This window comes from Phocoena sinus, chromosome 19 (assembly GCF_008692025.1).
Source record: "Phocoena sinus isolate mPhoSin1 chromosome 19, mPhoSin1.pri, whole genome shotgun sequence".
NCBI classification, from domain to species: Eukaryota; Metazoa; Chordata; class Mammalia; order Artiodactyla; family Phocoenidae; genus Phocoena; species Phocoena sinus.
The window spans coordinates 40,939,194-40,958,464 of record NC_045781.1 but is presented as its reverse complement, the minus strand read 5'-3'; the positions used below and the strand labels follow the sequence as shown (position 1 = coordinate 40,958,464).

The 19,271-nt window shown below is 55.8% G+C and overlaps 1 protein-coding gene across 6 annotated transcripts; it reads right to left on the bottom strand.

Annotated features, from left to right (window-relative positions):
* Positions 1-1,822: 1,822 nt before the first annotated feature.
* On the bottom strand, positions 1,823-19,249 carry PLA2G15 (phospholipase A2 group XV). Of its 6 annotated transcripts, XM_032613750.1 has the most exons (7): positions 18,120-19,249; positions 16,634-16,851; positions 9,176-9,332; positions 6,678-6,796; positions 6,329-6,427; positions 5,726-5,950; positions 1,823-3,728 (listed from the first exon to the last, which is right to left on the bottom strand). In XM_032613750.1, exons 2-7 carry the CDS (start codon positions 16,812-16,814, stop codon positions 3,217-3,219), a joined length of 1,293 nt encoding a protein of 430 aa, XP_032469641.1. In that variant the 5' UTR covers positions 16,815-16,851; positions 18,120-19,249; the 3' UTR covers positions 1,823-3,216. The 6 variants fall into 6 exon arrangements, with proteins under 6 accessions (XP_032469641.1, XP_032469644.1, XP_032469640.1 ...); XM_032613753.1 differs by lacking the exon at positions 18,120-19,249 and having other exon boundaries at positions 5,726-5,825; positions 6,682-6,796; positions 16,634-17,247; XM_032613749.1 differs by lacking the exon at positions 18,120-19,249 and having other exon boundaries at positions 16,634-17,233.
* Positions 19,250-19,271: the final 22 nt, after the last annotated feature.

Here is a 19,271-nt window from a genome sequence, read left to right as displayed (position 1 = left end):
ACTCACAGTATCTCTGAGGTATGTCTGCATGCATATATTTGGAGTCATTAGAATCTGACCCTTTTCCCCCTGGATCAGTTCCTCCTGCCTCCCTGGCCTGGCAGAGGAAGGGCTCTGGACACTTGTGTCACTCAGTAACAGCCAGTCCACTTGTCCTTGTATCAGCAGCATACATGACTTACAAGCTCTCAGAACCTCTGGCTTCACTGTCTCACACCCAGTTACAGCATCCTGCCAGCTGACAGCCACCATGAACCAAGCACTGAATCATATGTTCTCCAAAACCATCAGTGTATCCTCAGGACCACCCTACAGTGTACACTTATTCATCCCCATTTTTCTTTTTCTTTTTGGCCGTGTTGGGGCTCTGCTGCTGTGCGCGGGCTTTCTCTAGTTGCAGCAAGCAGGGGCTACGCTTCGTTGCGGTGTGCGGGCTTCTCATTGCAGTGGCTTCTCTAGTGGTTCTAGGCATGCAGGCTTCAGTAGTTGTGGCACACAGGCTCAGTAGTTGTGGCTTGTGGGCTCTAGAGCACAGGCTCAAAAGTTGTGGCACACGGGCTTAGTTGCTCCGTGGCATGTGGGATCTTCCCGGACCAGGGATCGAACCGGTGTCCCCTGCATTGGCAGGCGGATTCTCGACCACTGCACTACCAGGGAAGTCCCCATCCCCATTTTTAAGATGAGCAAACCAAAGCTTCGGGAGGTCAGAAGACTCCCCAAGCTACTTGGCTAGAAGTGGTAGAGCTCAGATTTGAACTCCAGTCTGCTGGTCCTGAAGCCTGCTCTGACTCCATACCCTGTCTCTACAGCTGTGAAACTGAGGGTAGAAGTGGGGTTGAAACAGATCAGGGGTGAGAGGGTGGCGGCAAGGCCATGAGTGGGTATGTGTCAGGGCACTAAGAGGCTGGGCAGGATCTGGGGGTAAGGGTTTACTCCCTTTCACGTTGTCATCCTTTTTACCAAGGCCAGCAATGCAGCTGGACCTCTGTATTCCTAGGCATCCTAACCCTCTGGGCCACCCATTTTTCCAGGTCTGGCCAATAACTGGTGTAGTGAGAAGATTCAGAGCACCCTCTAGCGGCCCACGGTGTATTGACACCTAAAACCCCGGCTGGCCAGGCTTCTGTGGAGGAGGCAGGAACTGGGGCTTCCACCACCCGCACTGGCCCCCAGCTCTGGGCTCTGCACCACAGACTTCTGGCCTAGTCTCCATCCTTACACACGTTTTCCTGTCTCACACTCTTTGTTCCTCTGTCCTTATCCATCTCCATTTGGTCCCCAGTCTTTCAGTCCCTATCTCTGCCCATCTTGGTCTCTCTCCCTCCCTCCTCAGTCTCACTCTGTTCCCAAAGAGGGACAGATGGCGGGGCAGATGAACTGATGAAACAAAGTAGAAGGGTAGCATCCTAAAAAAAATTCAAAGGATGCTGAGACCTGCAAGCTGAGGGAGGACAGAAGGCTGGGAAGCAGAGTCCAGACAGCACGACCGTCAGGATTGTCCTTGGCTCCCAGCTGTGGGGTGACATTTGGGGCCTGTTGGCCACATAGGAGCGGCAGAGTTGGGTGGTGGGCAGGAGCTTCATTCCAACAGGAATGTTTCAGGTCCTGCTTCTCAGTCCTAGGAGGGGAACTAGATCCCAGGAGAGGGGGAAGGAGGATAAAACCCAAAGAGGTGCACAGGAGCCATGCTTTGGTGCTGAGAGAACCCATCAAGGCCCCAGCAAGGTCAAGGTCCAGCCTCTGGTTACCTGCCTCGCTAGCCCCCTCACCCTTCCACTGCCTCCTTCCTCTCATGCTCAGAGCAGAGGCTAGGCCAGGGCACTTTACAGCATCCAGAATACTTTTATTGCCAGAATCGAGGTACAGCCTGCTCAGAGCCCCATGTGGGGGCCACCATTCAGGAACAAAGGGAGAGACAGATGCTGGCTATGAATGCAACAGAGAAAATTCTGCTTCACAGAAACCTTGTAGGAGCGAAGCACAGTCCAGCCTGACTGTGGCTTTGGGGCTCCACCCCAGAGGCTAGACCCAAGTCTTGGCCTTTAGGCACTGCCCACTTGGGAGACCACCAAGGCAGATCCACATCCTCCATCCCTGCTATCACAGGGAGATCCATGCAGCACCTCTGGAGCAGGAAGAAAACCCCTAGGGGGCCCCTAAGGCACCTGGCTCTCTCAGGGGCCCACTCAAGTTTCTGGGCAAGTCCCTGCTGACTAAACACCACTGAGCTGCCTGGTGGGGATGGGTGCGGGGCAGAGTGGGCAAGAGTCCTACCTCCTCTCAGTCCTGTGCCAGCCCACGTGAATGCTAGAGAGATCCTGGGCAGGGTGGCAATGTGGTGGAGGGTCAGCAAGAGGGCAGCTCAGGGTGGCTCTGATTGGCCTTGGCTGCTTGAGTCCTCTTTCCTCATGAGTACCTAAAGGGCATGGCACCAGGCTCTGCTCTCACTCTTGAACCACAGCCCCAGGGCAAAGGGAGGCAGCATCAATACTGTGGGCAACAGCCCAACCAAGGAGATCAGGGCTCCTGGGACACAGCCCCGAGAACTGGGGGTCCATCTGCTGCCCAGCCCTGAGCTAGGCTGTTCTTAGAAGTAAGGGAGGTAGGAGTGAATGCCCCAGGGCCTGGGAACCATGGAGAACATAACAACCCACCCCTGCCTGCAGGGGGGAACCGGGCTGCCCCCAGAAAGCCAGTCAGGCTGTGTGAGCAGCTAGGCCACACGAAGACAGCAGCTCCAGCCACCCGTGGCCAGTAGCAGGCTGACTTGTGGCCAATGTGTGAGAAGGTACACCCTAGGGACCAGGAGCCCAACCTAGGGACCACAGTTAAGTAACATCCCTTACAAGAAAGCTGAGGAGCCAGGCCCTGGTGGGCGAGTGTGAAAAGGCCACAGGGGTAGGAGGAACACAAGGCCCCAGCACTGGGGATTGGGGCCAGGTGCCAGCCAATCCACCTGCGGAGCCAGTCCTGAGGTCACAATTCCACCATCAGCAGCATTCTTTCCAAGGGTCCCTCAAGTAACTTCAGACTGTCTTCCTTCCTCATTCCCAGAGAGGAAGGATAAAAAACCCAGCATTTCCCCACTTCACAACCCAAGATCCAGGGCCTTAGGTGATCAGTCACAAACTGCTCAACTCATGGGCCATGGTTGCCCCACAGGCCAGGAGAAGCAGTGGTGGCCAGCCCATCCCAGAGCCCTGCCCAGCACAGGAATCAGGGCCCGAGGAGCACGCGTTTCAGATAGGCCAGGGTAGTGGCGTTGGCCAGCATCGCGATATGCTCGGTGCCCGGCAGTGCCTGCAATGACACTTCTTGCTCCTGGCGGCCACACCAGGCCTGGCACTGCAGGGCGCTCTGCAAGTTCACAGTGCCATCACCATCACCAAAGCAGATTTTCGGGTCACGGTCCGGGAAGCTTTCATAGTAGAAGGAGTCTGGCGTAGGGACACCAGTGCCGTAGAGGCAGTGCAGTCGCACGCCAGGTGGCACCATGGCTTCAACCAGCCCCTCCGTGTCCTGCCGCATAAGCCAGCCGTCTTCGAAGCCGATGTCCTGGAAGAAGCGGTGATAGTCCTGCAGCGTGTAGTTGGCTGTGGGTGTGTGCACGAAGACCTTTTTGGGTGACCAGGTATAGTTGTAGGGCAGCAGCCAGCTGGTGGAGACGGCAGACCGCTGCTGCTCCCGGATCTTCAGAGGCCCAATGACCGGGATCCGGTTGTTGTCTCCTGCGGATAGAGGACTCCAGTCAGTCTGTGCTTGGGAATGCAAGCCAGCTGGGCAGCATGCTCACCGCCAGGGCCCCTGCCAGCCCCCAGCCCGGGCCTGGCCAGCACTCTGGCATCTCTATGCTGTTAACATGGTGACAACTTCCCTATTTCCCTGTATTTTTGCTCTATCTAGGAAGCACATGACCAAGATTTGTTTCTTTCCTTTTGCATTTTGTCACCAGGGATTTAGGCAGCTCACACCCACAGGGTGATTCATGGTAAAAACAATACCTTCCCCAGAGCACTTATCACCCAGCCTGTGGGTACTGACCTTGTCACAGGTGAATCAGCAGGTGGGCAGCCCAAAGACACAGTCACAGTCCTCTTAATCTTTCATTACATTGAGCTATGTAAACATTTTTCCCCTTCCTAGGCTCAGACCTACATCCAGCCAGCCCTGGTCTCATCCCACCCACCTGCCTGGCACTGACCTGGGCAGCCAGGCCTGCAGGAGACAGGGCAGGAGGGGAGGCTGCAGACAAAGTGAGAGTCTTTCTTACATAGGAATGCCAACAGCACAAACGCATCCACCAGCCAGTGAGATCGCCAGAGGATGAGCTGGAACTTGGGAACAGGGGCCTCTGCCCTGCTCAGGACCCACAGCCACCCATCACCCCACCACTGACTGCAGGCCTTCAGCTCTGCCTGTTGGGGCCTGGCTCTAGGAGCCCTCAGGAAAGGGAACTCCTAGCTAAGTGTCCACGACTACCACCCATCCTGTCCCACCCCCACTCCCAGACTGCCAGAGCCTGACAGCAGTCTCCCAGAATCTGAGGCAAAGCTCTAACTAAGGCAGGGGTCCCCAACGCCCGGGCCGCGGACCATTACCAGTCTGTGGCCTGTTAGGAACTGGGCTGCACAGCAGGAGGTGAGCAGTGGGCTAGAGAGTGACGATTTACCTACCACTCCCCATCACTCGCATTACCGCCTGAACCATCACCCCTCCCAAGCCCGCCACCCACTCCGTGGAAAAACTGTCTTCCACGAAACCATTCCCTGGTGCCAAAAAGGTTGGGGACCACCGCTCTAAGGGGACTCATGGGGAAGCTCTGAAAGGGCCAGTACCTGAACTCCACCATGGTAACCTGTCTCAAACTCAGAAGGGCCCACATCTCTCCTTTCAGGTCCAGGCTGGACAGAGTAGGTAGCTGTGATGAGTCCTCACTATAATTGGATTCACTGTCCAGCTAATCCAGGGTGACGACTGGGAGAGGACTGATCACAACGATCAGGTGACCAATAAGCAGGTCAGGCAGTGGCAGTCACTTGAGGAAGAAAGCTCATCAGATGCTTGGTACAGCCCTGGCTCACATCCAGTCCTAGCAGAGGGAGGAAAGCCCTGGGGCTACAGCTGGTATGTTCTAACAGTCCTGAAAAGGCAGGTGGATTGGGGAGGAACAGGGAAGGAGCTGGTTTTCCCAACTGCCAAGCAAGCAGGCCCAGACAAATCTGCACCTGCTTCCTCTCTGTGTGGCCCACAGAGGCTCCCCGCTGCCACAGAGGGAGGTGTAACTCACAAACAGGAAACTGTAGCCCAGCCTTCCTTCTCTGGGGTGAAGGTGGGGATGAAGAAGTGAGGATGGGGGTAAGAGAGAGGGAGAAGGCTCCTCCAGAGAACTTTGGATCAAACCAAGTAAGGCCAGCCAGGACCAAGCTGTGTGTGTGTGTGTGTGTGTGTACACGTGTGCCCTATGACCAACGGTTATGCCACTCCGTGTACATGTTGTAAGAAACCTACACAGATAACAAGAGTCATCAGCTGGAGAGGTGAATTTAGAAGTAGTGTTATATTCTCTTTTAGAAAGAGATGTTTGGAAAAGAATACAACTCTGGATAAGGAAGGGTCCTGACCCAAGAGAAGAGACGTGAGGGTGGCCCAGGAGGCCACTGTAGAGGGAAAGAGAGTGTGCCATCTGATACCAGCACCCCCCATGCTGGGCCAGGCAGGGTCTTACCTGAGGCCAGGACGCGCAGGGTCTTGGCCACGCCCCCCCAGGGCGGACCCAGTGCCACAAAGGCATGGATATACTTGTCCTTCCAGGCCTGTGGCTGCTGCTGCAGAAAGTAGAGCGTGTACATGTTGCCCATACTGTGGGCAGCCAGCACCACGGGGCCCCCATACAGCTGGTGCATCTCCTCGATCATCTCGCGGAGGGCCAGGAAGTAGGGCCCGTTTTCATCTGCAGGCCAGAGCCAGGCGGGGGTCAGGCAGGAAGGGTCCTTGGGCCTGAACCACTGACTGTGTCTCAGGCCAGACCCAGGACTAGGTGGGTGGGGAGCGTGTGAAAATCCAGGTGGGGAGGGTCTGGTTTCCCCTCAATTTCCATGAAGGGAGAAGAAGCTCCTTTTCCCCTCCTCAGCCTCATTATCTCTCCCCAGGGCTCAGAGGCCCAGAAATCCTGGGCTGAGGGTGGGGGAAGGACAGGACCTGTGATGGCTGGGCTGGATGCCAGAGACACGGGAGAAGGGAAAGGCCCAGGGCCTTTGGTGGCTGTGACTTCCTCCTCTCCACCCCCCTCCCGCATGACCTCAGGGAGGAAATGAGAGCAACCACTTACTTGGAGCTCGGCGCCAGTCATAGGGGGCCCCCCGGACGTCCTCACCTCGTGTGTAGCCCCAGCCCACAAGGCTCTCCACCATGGTGTGGAAATAGGAACCTATAGACATAAATCCATAGAATCAGAGAGAGTACAGTCGTTGTCAGCTGCCCACACCACGCCTGCCAAGGAGACTGTGACACCTACAGCCGGGAGATCCCCGAAGGAGTGCTATAGGGCTCTGTGCCCACACTGATTAGAGATGGTTCACAGGCTACCCCCACTCAAACCAACAGGGCTCCTCCCACTCTCGGAGTCCATCAGAACCTCCATCCCCATTCCCTGGGGGCCATGAGGAAGGGCTACACACCCACACTGCTTTTGCTGGGGTCCAGGAACTCCAGTGAGAAGGTCTTCCCAAAGCCAGGGACACGCACATCCACACCATCAGGAAACTGGGTGGTGCGGGACGTTCGGTTGTAGACCAGCCTGCCAGGAGGGGATATTGAGCCAGTGACCCAGAGATGACACCTAAGTTGGTGTGTCCCAATACTGTCTTGTGTCCTGAGCCATATTCCCTTCCCATCCTCAGGTCTGGTCAGATGTATAGGGGAGACCAAAAAGTAACAAAGCAAATTTGTAAAGCACAGATCAGAGTAACCACATCCAAATGAGGACCCCACCAAGGCTCACTCCAGAGACTGATTCCAGGACCCCTGTGAGGCAATATTCCCTTCTCCTCAATGTCACCCATACTGTCTAATGCAGGTCTTAGATATGGTTAGAGAGGGGTGTGGCTGCCAGGCCTGGCTCCGCCATGAACATCACACTTGACCCCAAAAGGCAGGCAGCCTAACTTCGCAGGCTCCCATTGCTCCATCTCCATGGATCCAGCTCCTGCCACCCACCATAACACAACACAGGGCAAAGGAGATGATGAATGCAACACACAACAGAACCAGACAGAGAAACCCCGAGCACCTGTGGCTGCTGCGTGACTGGGTGGGCAAGGCCTGGAGACTTGATGGGGACAGGGTGGTGGAAGACAGGAGGAAAGCCTTGTGCCAGGCCAGGAACCCTGCTCTGGCCTCCCTTGATACTATGGAGGCAAATGTGCCTGAGAAAACACAGGCTAGACCTGCAGTCCCCAGTTGTCCTGAGTCCCACCCACCCTTAAAGATCAGCCACAGAAAGCTGACAAGATACCCAACACTGGCCCAAATAAAAGTCCTGGGGACCCACTCTCTCCAGGGCAATCTGTAGATCATCCCAATGGCCACTCAGCAAAGTTCTAGAAAGCCAAAGTACTCTATGCTGGATGCAAGTCTAAACAGGTCAGGGCCCAACAAAAGTAGATAAGCCCCTCTCAGTATCAGCCTGTACCTCCAACTGGCAATACCTGAGACCATGCTTCTGCAACAAAAATAGAAATGCGGATCAACATCCCAGAAATAACCCTGATCGCACAAGGAGGAGGAAAAAGTCAACAAAGCAGGGGTCATAAACAACAGGGAAAGGCAGGGTGCCCAGAGAACCAGCTAGAACCAGCTAGTGTGTCTCCAGGGGAAAAAACAATCTTAATTTGAAAGACTCCATTCAGCTCAAATATTTATTGAAAACCAATTGTGTTTCTGGTCCTACAGCTTTAAAGATAAAAGAGACACAGTCCCTGCCTTCAGGGAGCTCAGGGTGGGCGGGAACCTCAGTTCAGAGGCACACAACTATGGGTTCAAATTCTAGTTTGTCACTTATTAGCTGAGTGACCCTAAGCAATTTTGTAACCTCTTTGAGCTTCCAGATTTCCTCATCTGTAAAACAGGTCTAAAAACAGCACTTGTTTCACTGGATTGCTGTAAGACTCAATGAAAGAAAGTATGTAAAATGTATAGTGTTTGCATTCAATAAGCAGTAAGTCTCATTACATGATTATCTTATTATGGAAGAAATATCCTAGGAAACAATGTTTGGCAGGCAGGGAATGCAGGTTAGAGGAGCAGGCATGTGGCCAGGGGGAAGGGGAGGTTAAGAGCTCTGGAGATGGACTTCCCTGGTGGCAAAGTGGTTAAGAATCCACCTGCCAATGCAGGGGACACGGGTGCAAGCCCTGGGCCGGGAAGACCCCACATGCCGCGGAGCAACTAAGACCGTGTACCACAACTACTGAGCCTGTGCTCTAGAGCCCGCAAGCCACAACTACTGAGCCCATGTGCCACAACTACTGAAGCCCATGTGCCTAGAGCCTGTGCTCCGCAACAAGAGAAGCCACGGCAATGAGAAGCCCACGCACCGCTCGCCACAACTAGAGAAAGCTCATGCGCAGCAACAGAGACCCAACGCGCGAGCAACGCAGCCAAAAATTAAATAAATAAATTTATAAAAAACTAACACACAAACAAAAAGAGCTCTGGGGATTGGCAGGGAGACTTCACAAAGAAAGCAGGCTTGGGTTTTAAAGAGTGAATGGGAGGGAGTTTATCAGGCAAAGGGTGTAAAGGGTGATTCCAGGCTGAAAGAACAGCAAGTGGAAAGGAATCCCCAAGCAGCTGGAGGGGGCAGGTGTGGCCAAGTCAGAGGCAAGGGAAAGGGTGGGGGCCAAGGCGAGGCTGTGAATAGGGGCTGGAGCATAGAAACCACAAATAGGGCCTGAGGCACTGGAGAGGGTAGGGACAGGAGCAGCAGGAAAGGGAAGAAAGTTCTGTCTGGGAGAGTGCCAAGGTGGTGTGGACCAGACAGAGGAAATGGGAAGGGAGAGAGGTCAGTGACGCTGAGCCTGAGATCTCTTGAGGCGCAGGTGAGATAGAAATGGGCTCTGGAGGCGTCTCTAGACCGGGTCAGCGAGCAGCGCCCCACCTGTGCCCCAGCCCCCACCTGATATTGTCAATCCAGCAGTCAATGATGACAGGCAGCAGCAGTTCCAGGTTCAGCCAGAGTGTGAAGTAGCTGTCTGTCCTCTTGGAGCAGAGGTAGTGCACGACTGTCGGCTTGTCCAGCTTTGCCTCCAGCTGGTTGCCCAAATCACCGGGCACTGAAGGGGGACATAGAGCATGAATGAGACCCTGGGCCTGGCAGGCTGGAAACCCAAAGGCCTTCTACCCACGGCTATCCCAGGCTGCAGAGTAGGTGATATCTGTGGGGCTCCTAGGCACAAAAGCCTTTCTGTGTTCCCCATTTCTCTGATTACAGGAAATAGGCTTCATTCAGCCTCCATGACCTTTCCTGAGTTCCAACTGGCAGATTCATGCAGTTGTTAATTAGGGAAGGGAGGGGATGCAAGACAAAGGAGAAACAGTCATAGAGAAACCATAGTGCAGCCTTGGGGCAAGGTCCTGGTTCCCCATCAAGGGATACACACACACAACAATATCTTTGAGCTGTTTTGCAGATACTGAAACCCCCACCGGTATGCTGCAGACCCCAGACACGCTGGAACCAGAAGGTTGATGATGTTGACTCCCACTCACCTCACCACCAACCAATCAGAAGAATGTCCATGAGCTGATCACACCCTCTTGAACCATTACTATCAAACTTCTCACTACCCTCTCCAAGTTGGGACACACAGTTTTGAGGGCATTAACCTGCTGTGGCCCCCTTTGCCTGGCAAAGCAATAAAGCTATTCCTCTCTACTTCACCCAAAACTCTGTCTCCGAGATTTAATTCAGTGTCGGGGTACAGACGGTGGTTTCGGCTTCATAGGCAGGGTCTTGTATACTCTGAAAGAAGGACTGGGAAACAGGACAGAGCACTGGGCCACTTAACCAGCCAAAAATAAATCCAAAGAAGGCACTCCAGGATAGGCTCTGGAAGGGGGCAATGAACAGAAACAGTTGAGAGAAGCAGGCACCTGCCAGCCTACTGAGGTCCTCAGGGCTTGCCAAAGGCCAGAGCCCAGATGCTAAACCCTTCTAAAGGTTCCAGAGTGCACCTCACCGGGAGGGCCCTAGCATCTTAGCACACCTGTGTTGGAAATGACTCTCTTGAGGCAACACACCATTCCAGCTACAGCCCAATGGGGGTGGGTGTGACCAGGCTCCAAGGATGACTTCACTCTACTTATTCAGTCTATACAGAGGCCTGGGGCCCTTGTGACACTCAAACCCATCCCCTGCTCCCCCCTTGCTTGACTGCCTAACATTCAAGGCCCTTCACAGTCCATTGACTCCCAGTGACTTTTCAGGCCTCACCTCCTCCCACATGCCATTCTCTTGACACCTTCCAAACCCCATTTAGGATCCAGTGTTTGGCTCTCTGGGGCATTCGCTGGCCTCCAGCTGTGAACACAGCCCTGCAGAGGACAAGCTCTCCTTGTGCACCATCCCACTGTGTCCTCAGTGCAGCCATGGGAGGGAGGTGTGGCACCTGCATTCACCTCCCTTCATGATGTGGTGCAGAAGTGGGGAGTCCTCAGCATGACAGCCTCTAGATGAGATGCTTGTGGACTAGACAGGGCAGTGAAGAAACCTTGGTCACTGTTTCCACCAGAGAGGAAATAGCTGAAAGAGGAAGTCATCTGATCTGCTTTGCCTGGATACCCTTTGCCTGGCCAGGCTGTGTGGCCTCTAAAAATACCAATGGTCACTTCCTGGGTCCCTCTGTGCCTAGAACTAGATAAGAGCCATCCACATGCCTTTCACCTCAAGTAACACTGGGAAGAATATCCTTATTATGCCTACTTTACAGATAAGGAAACAGGCTGGGAGAGGTGGAAATAGCTTGCTATAGTCCCTTCCCCCACCCAGGGCCTTCAGTATCCCTTCTCTGGCCTCTGCTTCCTCTACCACCAATTTGAGTCCCACCCACAGAGACTGGTCACCCTTGGATGCTGATCCTCTGATGGCCAAGGTTAGGTCCCTGCTCTGTGTCCAGGAACAGCTTGTCTGCTGTCCACCATGGGGTTTCCCAGGATTAATGCCAATAGCCTCATTCTCTGAGAAGCTGGGCAGGTTACGATTCCAGTTGCTCAGTGCCTCTAGGTACAACCCGAGGCTCCTCTGCTGTGATCTAGGATAACTAAGAACTGAATGAATTAATGAGTGCATTTAGCACCAATACAGGTGAAAAGGCCTAGGACCAGTCCGGTCAGAGACCACACACTTCCCAATGCCACACCCTTCATACTCAGTACTCCTTAGGTCCACACAAGGCTCCCTGCAGGCCCCCAAGACAAAGTCCAGATGACCCAACCAGTCACGAGCCCTGCACCATCTACTCCTTCCCCCACTCCATTCCAGAGAGCCTGGACTGCTTAGCTCCCTCCCTCTGATACGTAGTTCCCTCTGCCTGGAACTCTCTCCTGGACTCAGCTCCAGCTGCGTACTCCAGGAAACCTTTCCTGACTGGGTCAGTGGATTCTCTGTGCCTGCCCAGCACAGACCTCACCTCTGGGAATCATCCTGCAAGCTTAGGGAAGGCAAGGCCAAATCTGCCCAAACTCCATGGTGAACCTGGGCCCAGCATTCCCTGGGAGCATTTCCTGGCCCAGAGCTCCTGGTGGAGGACCCCTGGGATCACACTGCCTGCTAACCCTACCCTTCTGTGATCTGCATCATCCCCATTAAAATACTCCCAGCAGAAAGAACATGGGGGTCATGCTGCAGCAGACTCAGTATGTAATGTATACCTCGGCATGCCTCTGCTTTTAGGAGCCCTGGATGGCCACCAACACACTAGCTCTTCGTGGGAGTGATGGCCTGAATGAGGCACCCAAAGACCCCAAGACAGGGAGGTCTCATCCCTGCCACACCCACCACAAGGAAATACTACTGGCTCCTGGACAGTTGCCTGGGCCAGCAGCAAGGAGGAGGTAGGCAGGGGAGGTTGCCTAGCCCCAACATAGCGCAGTCCAAGTAGGTCTGGCAGGAGTAAGGGTACAGTATGACATCTGTTCATAGCCATTGTCTCAACCCCTCCCTCTGTCTATAGCCATCCTCAGATTCCCTTGGGCCTCCTCCCTCAGGCCCAATGCCACATATTTGGTAAGTTAGGGGAGAGCCCTGGTGGCAGGTTAGGAGAGCAATCCTTCCCCAAAGAGCTCCCTTTCAGTAATGCCCTCTGAAACGTGTCGGGCTGGAAGGGTGGAGGGAGACAGCGTCCAAGCCAAGCCCAAGTCAATGCCGAGGCCCCTGGGGGCCAACTCCGAAGCCACCCTACCTCCTACCGGCCCTCAGGAGTGGGGCCAAAGAGCCTAGGTCTTTCCAGCTAACAGATGGGGATGAGGCGAGGATTGGGAATGAGATGAACAGGCGTACCGATGCGCAAACGGCTGGTAACCCTCCCACTTACCCCCGTATTCTATAGGGTAAGATGACAAGAGTTTGACCACAACCGCGCCCAGCATAGCAGGAAGTGGACGGGCCGACCCAGATGACAAAACAATCATACGCTCCCTCACCCCGTGCTTAGAGCAGATGCAGACAGCCCCGCCCGCACCCCATCCAGCCGGACGCACGAGCGAACGGACCCACGACTGGACGCGCGCCTCACCCAGCACCACCGGTGGCGGACGTCCAGCCGGGAATGCCAGATCTGTGAGCATAAGGACTAACAGGAGGCCACTCGGGAGCAGGGCGGCGCGGTGAGGGCAGAGGCGGAGGCCCATGGCAGTGACCGCAGCTCCAGCTCCGAGGCGCGGATTCAGCTCTGGGGTCTCGCGCCTAGGCCCTGGCAGCGGCGACGCGCTTAACCCCGCCGCTCACAGCCTTCACAGAGGCCGGACCAATCAGGACCCGCCTTCTGCAAACGGCCTGCCAATAGGAACTCTCCTTCCCAGTCGGAGTTCGCTGCCCAGCCCCTACTCATCCCTGGCCAACTCCCTTAACCGCGCTGCACGCCGAGCGCATCGATGTACCGAGGCTCAGCCTGGCTTTCGCGCACGCTCTCAGCTGATCAGACCCAGCTCGCGTCTGCTGGGTACCCAGCCCAGCCCTCGGTACCCTGAGTCCACGCAGCGCAGCCCTCATCCCCGATTCCTGGCGCCTCCTTGACGAGGGATCTAGAATGCGCCGGGCTGAATGGGAATTCAGTGTCCAATGCTCGCCGCTACTGAACTACCCGGGTCAAAGCAAGAGGAAGAAGGGGAGAAGTGAGTCCCAGGCTGTTCTTGAGCATAAGGAGACTGACCAGGACCTTTGGGCAACTCCCAAGTCGGTTCTTTGCACCCTGCCCCGAGGGCATCTGGGTTCAAGCTACACTGGCCCAGGGGCCACCTGCTGTCTGCCCGGGAAGGGGCCAGGTCAGCGTGTTTCGCTTCCCAGTGAGAGTTCAGTCCGCCTGTTTCAGGGTCTGGAGTGTAGTATCACCCACCGCCCCGTGCACGCGCGCGCGCGCACACTCTCACACACACACACACACACACACACACACACCCGCCGACTAAACAGTTTGCTCGCCGGGTTAAGAGAGGGCTTGAGCCTCAATCCTGTGCCAGCCCATCGGTTAGTTCCCCTGAAGACCGGAAGGGGTGTTGGGACCTCATGTCCCCCTACCACTCCCACCCCACGCAAACCGGGGATCCAGAGAGGACACAGACTCTCTGTGCATAGAATCGGGGGCGGATAGAGTGGGCAAAGATTTGACAACCAGTAATATTCTGGTACCATGTGTCACTCTGGAATAGGGTGACCAGCATGTTTGGAGACTGGAGGTCTTGATCCTTCACACACCCGCTCCTGAGAGCCAGTCAATACCCTGGTCATCCCTGGCTGGTCCCAAGACCTCTATCCTGCCCCTTCCTTCCTCCCTCCCTCCTTCTCTTCCTTCCTCCTTCCCTCCCTCCCTCTCTTCCTTCCTTTCTTCCTCTTGGTCAACGGCTGACCGTTTCCAGCCTCTCTGCAGTGACCCTCAATGAATCTACTCACCATCTTGGCCTGCCCCTCCTATATTCTTTCAGTGAAACACATTCGTGGTTGGAATACCCTCCTCCCTTAAGGTCCAACTATCTCCCACCTCAGACCCTGGCCCAGTGACCCCCTTGCAAAACCCCTGCCTCCCTCACCTCCATCCCAGGCCCCAGCAGAGGGGCTGCTGAGGACCAATCTGGTGCAAGCCCAGTATGGGAGACAATAGAGACCCTTCTGCCAGGGCAAGGACAGGCAGGAGTCCAGAGCCACGGGTTAAGTGGGGGTAGGGTACGGATCAGGACAGCCTGGGCTGCCTTGGACTCTGGCCACAGTCTGAATGTCTTGTCAGCCTTGCAGCCTCAGATGCCCATGGGCTTCTCAAAGGGTGGCCCTGTTCTTGGGAGCAGTTCCCTGTTGCCCCACTCCCATAGGCCCTGAAGATGATAGGACCATGGCCATTGGGGCAGGGGGTGCCAAGGTCTGGTCAGTAATAACCAGTGCTGGCACTATGGAGAGGGGTCAGAGGGTGAGGTTCCCTCATTTTCACCATGACCCCATCATTCACATGATCCCCTGGGCTGCAGACCCCGGGTCATCCTGCACTAAAGATACCTCCTTGAGTCTCAGACACACAACTAGGTGGTCACCAAGTTTTGCCAGCTCTACCATCCCAAAGCCACATTACCCTCATCTCCATACTAGCCTCCTTACTGATGTCCTAACTTATGCCCTTATTCCTGTGGCATTAAACATTAAATCAGGCCCCATCACTATCCACCTAACCCCACTTATGACCCTCTCATTGCATGCATCATATGCATCTCACTCACAGTGAGTGAGGACCCTGGCGGGTATTCTGGTTTCCCCCAACTTCTACTCTCCCTCTTCCCCAACTCTCTCATCTCCAGCCTCAATGGCTTCCTTGCTGCCTAGAACAGGATATCCTCATTCTCCCTCAGGACTTCTGCACTTGTTGCACTGGGACCACTTTGCAGACCCCACTTTTGGGGACCCAACTGATTTAGGTCTCAGCCCAGACATGATCACTGGCTTTGAAGCAGCTCCTGCCTAGCTCCCATTAGAATATAACTGCTGGAAGAGCAAGCCCCTCATTTGTCCTCCTCGGTTACCACCTGCATAATCCCTGGCACACAGCAGGTGCTTAATATATGTTGAATCAATGAGTGATGAACCCCCTTCTCTATAACCCTCTCCCTTTCCAAGATAGGGTCCTGGTGCCTGTCAGACCTAGAGAAGAAGATAAGGGACTGAGAGGTCCACAGGTTGGATGTGAATTCTGGGAAAGAGGGAGAGTGTTCTGTGGAGCAGAACATTCTGAGCAAAGGCTAGAGGTGGGACTGAGGAGCCAAGCCAGTTGTGGTATCTTCCTCAGGTGTGAATCCAGCCAGCAGCCTCTGCCCTCCTCTGTAACTGGGCCCTCTGCAACCACCCCTCCCTCGCCCCAGCTCCAAGCTTCCCTACCTGAACCAGGTGGGCGGCTGGGCTTGGGGCAACCCAATCAACACCAGGGCTTCTAAGCTGGTGTGGTAGCCACAGCTAAGTCTATTTGGAGGCAAATGATTCTCCCTAAAGGTCACAGCTCAGCAGCCTCCTATTCCTCTGCTGCCAGAGCCTCCCTAGAGTCATGAGAGGCCAACACTGACCCAATAATGACAGAACCCTGGGGCAAGGGGCCCAGAACAGGGCCTCTAACCTGGTCTAGGCATCAAGGAAGGCTGCCTGGAAGAAGAATTATTAGAGATGGGTCTTGATGGATAAGTAGGAGTGTGCCAGGAAAACAAAGGGATGATGAGGTAGGTGGGTGCTCCAGGCAGGGAGCTTAGCATGTGCAGCAGTCTGTAGACCAGAAGAATCACAGCAGTGTAGAGCACAGTGGTGGGTTTAAGTGTAACAGAGCAGTTTGAGGGCCCTGAAGACCAAGCTTAAAATCCTGGCCTATGTCCAGAGAGCCAGGAGCCTCGAAGACTCTCAAGCGGGAGGTAAGTGGCCTGGGGGGCGATGTCAAGGGCTTCCCCTTTCACCTGGGGCGTCCTCCGGTCGAGCCTTCCAGTGCCAGCTCCTCCTCCCTGCCCCGCAACACCTGGCTCCGTCTACAGAGTCAGTGCGCCCTCTGGTGGGTACTCAAAGGCTATTCGGCGGCAAAGGCGTGGAGATGCGAACCCCAGGGGAACCTAGTGCGCTTGCTACTCTGGAGGCCTGGGAGGTAAGGAAGGGTCGCAGCTGGCCCAGCTGGGGGCCGCTGACCGCGAGGGTGGGGATGGGCCTGGGCCGGCGAGTGTGGATCGCCGCGAGTGTGGATCGCCAAGCAAGCACCCAGTGTCGAATCCTCTTCGACAGCGGAATATTTCCCAGGAGGGAGCGAGGAGGGGGTTTTACACCATTCCTACACGCCCTGGAAGTCCACGAGAAGAGCCACACTCCCCTGGTGAGGAACCCCACCCTGTATCTGCCCAGACTTTCACGTACCTGCGGCTGGAGCGCCGGCTGCCTTAGTGGCAGGCTTCCAAGGGCTGAAGTGAGGATAGGATTCCGCTAGCTTGCGGGCAGGCTCGATGGACCAAGTTCCTTTTTCCCAGGTACCCAGAGTACGGTTTGCCGTTGGAGCCTCGCTGATTCTTCCCGCGCACCGTATCTCCGATTCATTCATTCGTGATTCGTGAACACTAGCTAGTAGTGGTGTGGGGCTGGGGGACATTTATCAGTGAAATACAGAAATCTCAAACTACAGTGGGGACCCCTGCTAAGGAGGGATGTGCCTTGAGAGAGGAAAATTTGGAGGGAGGGCAGAGGTTAACTAGGGCAAGGGTGTGTTGGGAGGGGAGGAAAGGGCACAGATGAGACTCTAGTGAAAGGCCCTGTGGCCCCAGGGAAGGTTACTTTTCATGGATATGGGAAGAGAGCTTAGTCAACCATTCATTCATTCTTGAGCCTTTGTGCCTGGCAGGCCCAGTAATAGGCTCTGGGGTTGAGCCTTTCCTCCAGGATCTGATATTCTCGCGGGTGGGTGGATGGTGGGGTAGGGAGACAATAAACGATTTATCTTGTTAGTAGCTGGTTTAGTGCTGGCAGAAAGGAGACATGAGAGCCGGCTGGGGGACAGGAGTGCGGGTTGTTTAGTATTAATGGTGTGATCTGGGAGGACCCATCTGAAGATGAGTAAGGGAGCTCAGCAAAGCAGGAGGCCTAAGGTTGTTTTAACGAATTTAGTTTTTCAAGAGTCCAAACATCGGGAATTGTCATGTAGGTGGAGGCGGTTGGACAGGTGCACGGGAGTTTTGGGGGAGCCGCCCCACGCTTGGGGTTACTACCCCGCAGGGACCTGTACACGCATGAATGCCTCTCCAATGGGAATGCGCTCAGGACGGCACCTCGAGGGGGAGGCTTCCTCGGGAACCCGGCTTTGAGACCCGCTCTGAAGGAAGAATATGGAAGGGCCCAGCGCGAAGGTCTGAAGGTTGAATGGATGGGGGGGCCAGGAAGGGTGAGATTTAGATCAGGTAGCGCCGGGATGGCCCGGGGCTCCGTCGTCTTGGAGCAGAGCCCAGTCCGGAGCCTGACAAGGGGCAATGCACGCCAGGGAAGTTTTAGGAGAGGCTGGGGTGCTGTTGGGGTGAAGTGCAATTAGCTGCAAGGGCGTGGCCGGGAGGAAGGCCCGATTTAGCCTGGCGCACGCGAGCTCCTGGCTGGGTGGGGGAGGGGCCTTAACTAGCGGTTGCGCCCCGCCCACTGAACAAATATTTGACATTCCAGGCTTATCTAGAGGAGGGTGGTACCCGAAGAGCGCATTTCCTCCTCCCCCCGGGCCTGATTGGCTTAGCGCCTCCGGGGGTGGGGTCAAGCGGGTTGGCAGTAGGGTGGCGGTCTTACCACGGACAGCGGAGCGTGGTCATTCGCCTACACCGCAAGGGGAAGGGCTGGTCGCTCTAAACCGCTGGAAACCCGGTCTACTTACCTCTCCCTTCCAGCCGCCGTGTCCCGGGCGCCCTCAGTCTGTTTATCCGCCAAATGGGGACGCGGTGCAGTTTGAATTAGTGGGCAAGGCCTCGGAGGCGCCTCCTCTACGCTCTCAGTTGTCTGAAGGTCCGAACGTAGCGCCCAGCTTGTCCGAAAGCGTGAGGTGCGGCTCCCGCCCCAGTTCCGTCTCGGGCTTGGCAACCCTCTGTGTCTGCTCCTGCCGGGCTGGAGCCCCTTCTTCCCGCCGGATTCTTCTTCAGTTTCTTAGTCACATAAACGGGAGAATTCGGGAAAATCCGGGGCGGACTGGAAACTCGCCGTAAAGGAGCTTCACCAAGCCCGACAGGGCGAAAGTGTGCTGGGAGCCCTCCACGAAGGGCTGTCCGAAGAAGAGATGGAGAATTTGCGGCTCCCTTAGGCACATTGCACTTTTGCCTCTAGCCCCCACCGGCCAGCACGCTCACATCTCCAGGCAACAGGCCTGTAGTCAAGGGGGAAGGGCGAAAAGAGGTGGCAGGCCTCACGTGCGGTAGGGGTGAGGCTCCTTGCCAGGACCATCCGGCTCAGCGCCGGGGAGCCGCTCTCGGGAGCTGGGGCCGGGGATGGGGGAGACGTGCTTCTTCCTTCCCCAGCACCGAGGCCTGCGCACCTCCGACCGCTCTTTGGCACCGCGGGCACTTCCTGGAGCCAGGCTGAGGCCCAGCCTTCGCACTTGTGTGCACAAACCCTTTCCCCTGACCTCTGGTGAATACTCAAATGGGTTTAATGATCTCTTGTGCTTCCTGCCACCCTCCCCCCACACCAGTCGACCTCTGGCGACCCCCCCTACAAGCCTTTGGGTGATACCTGGTAACTCTTACCGGCCCCTTTGACCTTGGGTGACTTCTTTTACCCCTCCAGACCGGCCGTCGTGACCCCCACAGCCTCCAGACTGCCTCCTGGTGATTTTCACAAGTCCAAAGGACCCTTACGGACTAAAAAATGCCCCTGGTTTTACTCTTTCCTTGGCGGAGGCCCGGTGGGGGAGCGGAGAGGGAAGGGGGTCGCCCCAGAAGTCAGGCAGGGCCCGCTGGGGGAGTGCGAGCCCAGGCCGGCCTTGTGAGTGTGCGCGTGTAGGGCTAGAGTCTAGCGGCCCACCGTCAGGGTTCCC